Source organism: Sinocyclocheilus anshuiensis, unplaced genomic scaffold, assembly GCF_001515605.1.
Source record: "Sinocyclocheilus anshuiensis isolate Anshui unplaced genomic scaffold, SAMN03320099.WGS_v1.1 scaffold1857, whole genome shotgun sequence".
Classification (NCBI taxonomy): Eukaryota; Metazoa; Chordata; class Actinopteri; order Cypriniformes; family Cyprinidae; genus Sinocyclocheilus; species Sinocyclocheilus anshuiensis.
In genome coordinates this window covers 358,142-365,586 of record NW_015540280.1, presented here as the reverse complement: position 1 = coordinate 365,586, position 7,445 = coordinate 358,142, and the positions used below count along the sequence as shown (strand labels likewise).

Here is a 7,445-nt window from a genome sequence, read left to right as displayed (position 1 = left end):
ATATATATATATATATATATATATAACATTAACTCTTCACAGCTAACTTCAACTTTGAGGTATTTAGGCTTTTTTTTTATTATTGTGTTAAACGGAGCTTTATAAAATACCTAAAATTAAAACATTATATAGTAGTATGCATCATGATTAAGGACTTGCGTAACACCCAATAAGTTTAATAACCATTTAATACAAAAGCTAAAAATAGATCAGCTCGTGACCAGAGCCTTACAAACTGGTGCCTTTATAGCGAAACGCTTGCACTGGATTTTCTAACACTTTTTTTGTATTTATATCTCACACACTAACGGTATTACTCCTGACTGTCCATTTGAAAAGATGTTTTTAATGTTTGCCGGTTTGTTTTTGAGTTAGGTTGAATCGTACATATGTATTGCGTGCTTTTGTGCTGCTCGAGTGTTTTGCTTGTATAAAACATTTACTTATGAGTTAAAAAATGAGGGATTTAACCGATTTAATGCTTGATATTGAACAACTGACAAAACATGAATGACGCTGTTCAATTCTTCTGTTTGCTTTGTAATGTTTGTGTTATGTTTGTAATATGGTCTGTGTAATGTCAACTGTACTTATTCATAAAAAATATATGTATCTATGTATGAGTTCATGGATTCTGTCCTAAGTTTCTGAAGAAAGAGGAATTTTAGGCAGGCACGGTACAAGCCGTTTGTTGACGTCCAGTGACTGAGCTTTTTTCAGACATTTAGCTGTGAAATTCCTGCTAGAGTTGAAAAAAAAAATAATCAAAACACACGGCTATCAGCAAACATGGTGTTAAAGAAGCATCTGCCTCACAAAAGACTGGGAGCGGATGCTGACCTGAGCACATATGAACGGTGTTACTCCGCTGTCTCCGCTGTTGTATAACAGTGTAAATTTGCTGTCCCCTCAAAATAACTCAACACACAGCCATTAATGTCTAAACTACACTCACTACTTTACATTGTAGCAAAGTGTCATTTCTTCAGTGCTGTCACATGAAAAGATATAATAAAATATTTACAAAAATGTGAGGGGTGTACTCACTTCTGTGAGATACTGTATATATATTGCCAACATAGGAATATTGTTAGCCAAATGTATTAATATAATATAATATAATATAATATATAATCTTTTCAGATGCAGAGATTGTTCCTAGGTACTAATTGCCAAGCAGCTTTTATTATTATTATTATTATTATTATTATTATCGGTTTTAAAGAATTACATATGTAACCAGGGGATACGTTAGAATAAACAAAAATGTACAAATAATAATTCTAAAAATAAAAAAAATATATTACAATGTTTACAAATAGTAACACATTTTACAGGTCTTTATTTATTTATTTGTTTATTTTTATAAAATCAAAAGTCAGAAATAAAGAAGTAATAATAGAAGCAGCAGATTAATGAGTAATTCTTATGACACGATTCGTCACAGGAGGCCCGCAGAGGCGCTAGTGGGCGCACGTCGATGACGTATTTGTGAAGCGACGGCGGAGCTGTTTGTAGAACAGCTTGTGTTTATCACACGCCCAGCACGTCCTAAAGTCACAGACACAGGTAAAACAAAAGCACGGGTTAGCATATAAAGCTGTGCGATAGATATAATGTTCATCTCGAAGCTCCACGCGCAGGGTAAAGCACAGTTTACCGCATGTTGTGAAGCGTCTGTGTGACAGCAATCCCAGATGTGTTTAGACCTGTGATCTCTTTAGAGCGCTGCTGTCCTTTATCATTGCGATTTGAATGTTAGGAAGTCTGTGCTGACGGGGTATTTTACATTTCAAATCAAATTCAAGTCTTCTTTCATTCATTATCTCTTTGGTGGACCATACCCATGCTCTTATAGAAATCTGAATGAATGAAGGAAGACTTGAATTTCATTTGATATATATATATATATATATATATATGTTGTTACCTTATTGTTTCAAATGGATCTATACTGTTTTCTATTTATAGATCTTCATCAAGTGGTGAATAATGGTGAGTTGCTCTTTCTGCCACAGTGTTATGGCATTGCTTCTGGCCTGCTCTCTGTACATTAGGCATCTGTCTCTTTCTGTGTTCCTGTCAGCACGGACGGGTGAAGATCAAGTCGACCGCGCAGCAGGAGGAGGAGAAGAGGAAGGAGAGAGAGAAGAAGTTGAAAGCGTTTGTGTCTGCTCGCGATGCCGTCTTGAAAAAGGTTTGTTGTGTGTTGCATGAAGTCAGGTTTGGGGCTGAAGCCTGTAATAGTTTCTGTGTCTCAGAGGAGTGCTGGGGAACATGACGAGGAGGCTCTGCAGTTGACTCAGCAGCTCCTGTCCTCAAACCCGGACTTTGCCACGCTGTGGAACTACAGGAGAGAGGTGCTCTTACACCTGGAGACCTTACGGTAAGAGACCGCTGCACGTCTGGAACACATCAAACCTACAACATCTGCAGGGTATTGTTTAAGGGATAGAGTGTGAGAGGCTCGCTCTATTGTGAATTAGGGCTGTGCGATTTGGGGGAAAATATCAAATTGCGAATTTTTTGACAGCTATTGCGATTGAGATTTGATTTGCGATTTTAAATTTGCAAAGTCAAGCTTCAACTCAATATTGTCAAAAATGTGCAGCACAGTATGGGTATCTTTACCCTGCTGAAAAAAAACTATAGAAGTTTACGCAGTTGGCTAGAGCAGTGCTGATTGGGGAGAACGGAGGTGCGCTCACTCTTGCCCAGGGCAAGTAAGACTGCAGCTCAAGGCTGGCATTCATGCATATGCTCTGGAACAGAGTAATATCGCGTCCACATCGCAGGCTTTGCGATTAGCAAATCGCAACGTCTCAAATCGCGATTTCGATTCAATTTCGATTAATCGCGCAGCCCTATTGTGAATGTAGTAAATTAGGATGACCGAGGAATCATTTTAATCTTTTGAGGTTTTCCCACAACCGCCCAGTTCTTATATTCTCTCAGTATCGGTCAGCACCATCGTTAAAATAAATGAATTGACACTGCATGATAGTTTCTGATTTTCAACATCTACCGAATTGCTTAAAGTGTCTTGAAACCCTAAAACATTTTTTGAGGTGTTGAAGGTCCCCTGAAATGCTTAGAAACACGCAGCGTTACTCTGTGTTGACGTCAATTTAACTGAAACAGGAAGACAGGGCGGGACATATCAAACAGCCCCGCCCCTTTTTTAAATTGCCAGTAAGCCGGTTTGGCGGAAGTGACGAACTGCAAGCTTTGAATGCTTATATCTTCTAAATTTTGTCACCGTTTTGGAGCACACTGCCTTATAGATAACCTTAAGACTAACATATTGATTGATACTAACACCTAGGGCTGCACGATTAATCGAATGCGATTGTCATGCGCCTTTTGTCAGTAAAGCCGGTTCCGTAATCGGCAGCAAATCATCATCACGTGCTTTCAGATGGAGCAGAATTTACTACACATAGCCATAGTTCACTGACAAGTTACGCAAAAAAATCACAGCTGTCTGGCCTTTGGATGGAGATTTACTGCTGATCACAGAACCGTGTTTCACTGAAAGATACGCATTCGCTTTCTGTCGAATTGCGATCTCGATTCCATTTCGATTTATCGTGCAGCCCTACTAACACCCAAAAAACTTTAATTTTGATTTCATGGGGACTTTAAGGCCTAACCCTAACCCATATATGAACAGGTTGCACATCAGTGAAAACAACAATAGCACTCATTATGTCTATTATTAAGGTAAAAGTGGTTCTTTTTTTCATTTTTTGGAGCAATTTCGTTCTTCTGGTTCAAAAAGCAAAGTTGAGCCTACTTCACGAAAAGTGAGGAATATGTGTTAATCTGGATGCGTGGTGATTGGCTGCCGTGGCTGGAGAGTACACGTCTACGTCATCAGTTTCCCGAGTTTTTCTCAGTATTATTCATGAGAATGAACTCTTATGATCCAATCAATGCGCTGCATTATGCATGAGGTCGTCTTACAGCGGAGAATTTAAATCTCATGAAAGCGCTTCCGCGCTGTCAGTTCATCTCTGTAAACACGACCGTAATGTCTGTATAATGAGTGTGTTGTGGGTCTGTGTTTTATTGGTTGTTTTCTCCCCTCTTCCCAGCCACTTTTCCACAGTGTTACACACACATTTCTGGAGTGTTTTTCAGATCTAAGCTCTGAAAGACCAGTGCTGAAACGGGGGTTTCATGGCACTTTAAATTTTGATTACATTTATTTGTAAATGTTTTAGGATTTGCCAATATAATATGGTTATTGACTAGATTTATATCATTATTTTATTTATATTTTCCAAATCACACAAGTACACGTTTTTTTTTTTTTTTGTGAAAATGCCAAAACATTTATTTATTTATTTTTTTTAAATCAGCTTTATTTTTCGATTCATTCTGCCCAGGGCTTCTGTAAATTAGTTTATTATATTATATTATATTATATATTATATTATATTATAAATCACACATGTATTAAATGCAAAATTAAATAATAAATAACTTTTTGAATAAACAAATCAACTTTATTTTTCTTTCTGCCCAGGGCTTCTGTAAATCTGTTACATTTTATTCTAAATCTTGTCATATTTTACTAAAATAATATAATTAGTGACTAGATTTATACCATAATTTTATATTATGCATATAACCATATTTACGTGTTACACATACTAAATTGTAAATCTTGTTTTTCAACTGAAAATGAGTTTTTCTGCTTAAATGCAGAAATTATATAAAAAGTATAAATATTTCTGACTGCTCTATGAAATATTTCACAGCTATGAATATTTATAAAAGTTTTTTTTTTTTGTGAATGTTAAAATAAATAAAAATCCTAGTGTGAGGACATAGCAGTAATGTTTATAATTAACTGCATTTATTAACATTATCACAACAAAATAAAACTAAATAGTCAAAAAAATATAATAAATAAATAAAAAGTCATTAAAAATGACAACCCCTCATCAAATCTGAGCAAAAGACAGTAATATATTTCTCTCTGCATCCTCTAGAGAGAAGGACGAGGTGCAGAAGCTGTATGAGTCTGAGCTGCACTTCATCGAGGCCTGTCTGAAAGTGAACCCCAAATCTTACGGCTGCTGGCACCACCGCAGCTGGGTAAACACGCGCCTGCCGCAGCCTGACTGGACACGGGAGCTCGGCCTCTGCGACCGCTGCCTCAGCCTCGACGAGCGCAACTGTGAGAGAGTCATGCACTGAACAAGATGAACTTTGTGTCGTTCTGATTTTTATATTTCTCTTTGTCTGACGTGTTTTTTCTTTCCTCAGTCCACTGTTGGGATTACCGGCGCGTGGTGGTAAAGGAGTCTGGTGTTTCTGTCAAGCAGGAGCTGCAGTTCACAGATCGTCTGATCGGCTCCAATTTCTCCAACTACTCCAGCTGGCATTACAGGAGCACGCTGCTACCTCAGCTCCACCCACAGCCTGCCCCTGACCCCGCCCCCAACACAAGCCCCTCTCCCACCGCATCACCTCAAATTCACTCACACAGAGTCTGTGAGGAGCAGCTTCTTAAAGGTGCATGAACTCATTTAGAGTAGCATACAGAATGTAAGCAATAAGGCACTCGAGATTGTGCTTTAGCTTATGTTCCACACTGCTTAATTTCAGCACGTCCAGAACACTACCAGTTTTTTAATCTCTGAATTTATGGCACAGCAGTAGTACATGAGCTCATGATGTACAGACTGTACCACTCAAAAGTTTGGTGTTGGTAAGATTTTAATATCTAAAGAAGTCTCTTATGCTCACCAAGAGTGCATTTATTTTATAAACAAATGCAGTAGAAACAGTAATTTTGTAAAATGTTATTACAGTTTAAAATGAAATAATTAAATATTAATGAATAAAATTCCAATTTACGTTTTCTGATTAAATATATTGTAAACTGTAACTTATTCCTGTGATCAAAGCTGAATTTTCAGCATCATTACTCCAGTCTTCAGTGTCACATGATCTTCAGAAATCAGTCTAATATGCTGATTTGCTGCTCAAGAAACATTTCTGATTATTATCAATGTTGAAAACAGTCGTGCTGCTTCATATTTTTGTGGAAACTGATATGTTTTTCAGGATTCTTTGATCGATGAATAGAAAATTAAAAAGAGCAGCATTTATTTGAAATACAAATATTTTGTCAATTAATTAATCTGTTTAATGCATCCTTGCTATTAATTAATTTCTTTAAAAAATAATTATAATCTCACTGACCCCAAACTTTTAAACAGTAGTTTGAATCTGGCCTGTAATCAATCAATCAGTCAATCAATTAATTACTAAATAAATAAATCATACATTTTTTTACAGAAAAAAGCATTTTTAACTTGTTATTACTATTATTATTATTTATATTAAAAATTAAAATGTTCTTGGTGATTGTGATTGTTTATTAAAGAGATAATCTCATTATGACTCATTATATTATTAAAATAAATATTGATTTGAGTAATCTTATTTTTATTATGTGAGGATACTATGTACTTTATATAGATCCTGTAAGACAATAATTAAACAAAGGTCCTTTATTTGATTGTTTCTTAATTTTTTGTTGACACATGTTTCTGTATTTTTTGGTTGTTTTGCTGTTAAAGGCTATGGTAACATGGTAATATGGTCAAGACCTGGACCTGCTTCTATCTTTGCCGTAAGAAAAATAATCAGCCCTTCAGAGTATCTGTCAGACAATCACAATCAAGCGTCTAAGGATGCTGTGCTCAGTTTACCCTTCAGAATAATTTCAGTGAACCATGTAGTAAATTTCTGACTGTTTTCTCTAGAATATGAGCTGGCGCATAATGCCTTCTTCACCGACCCCAACGACCAGAGCGCCTGGTTCTACTACCGCTGGCTGCTGGGCAGATGTGTGTGTGTGTGTGTGTGTGTGTGTGTGTGTGTGTGTTTAGAATTGCTGTGTATTTGTGAAGACACGTATGCTCACCCCATGCTGTATGTGTGTAGCGGAGCGAGAGGAGATGATCAGTTGTGTGTATGTCAGCCGGGAGAGACAGAGGGTGTCTGTCGCCTTCTCCAAAACTGTTCATGTAAGTGAATCCTGAGAGAAGTTCAGCTGCACTGTTTAACCACAGTACGACTGAATGAGTGTCTCTCTCTCTCTCTCTCTCTCTCTCTCTCTCTCTCTCTCTCTCTCAATCTCAGTCAGAGGGTCTGATGTTGGTGTTGGATGGGCAGCCTCAGCAGGTGCAGTGGAGAAGCGCCCACCCGCGTTTCCGTCACAGTCCTGTCTGGGTATCCTTCACCAAGCAGCTTCACTCCTGTTTAAAACGGATCAAAACATTTTTTTTTTTCATTCTTTACTCACCAGTGCTTCTTTTTAAAGGAGTAGTTCATCCAAAAATAAAAATTGTCCAAGATGTAGATAAGTTTGTTTCTTCATCAGATTTGGAGAAATGTAGCATTGCATCACTTGCTCAGCAAAG

At 37.2% G+C, this 7,445-nt stretch overlaps 1 protein-coding gene across 1 annotated transcript in view; it reads left to right on the top strand.

Annotated features, from left to right (window-relative positions):
• The first annotated feature begins 1,459 nt into the window (after window positions 1–1,459).
• LOC107687297 (geranylgeranyl transferase type-2 subunit alpha-like) overlaps window positions 1,460–7,445 on the top strand; it is a 16,032-nt gene continuing 10,046 nt past the window's right edge. The window contains exons 1-9 of the mRNA XM_016484577.1: window positions 1,460–1,569; window positions 1,972–1,995; window positions 2,087–2,197; window positions 2,262–2,386; window positions 5,001–5,188; window positions 5,278–5,526; window positions 6,786–6,869; window positions 6,967–7,049; window positions 7,165–7,254. Of these exons, the coding sequence (XP_016340063.1) occupies window positions 1,993–1,995; window positions 2,087–2,197; window positions 2,262–2,386; window positions 5,001–5,188; window positions 5,278–5,526; window positions 6,786–6,869; window positions 6,967–7,049; window positions 7,165–7,254 (933 nt within the window). The 5' untranslated portion in view covers window positions 1,460–1,569; window positions 1,972–1,992. The remainder of the gene's footprint in view (window positions 1,570–1,971; window positions 1,996–2,086; window positions 2,198–2,261; window positions 2,387–5,000; window positions 5,189–5,277; window positions 5,527–6,785; window positions 6,870–6,966; window positions 7,050–7,164; window positions 7,255–7,445) is intronic.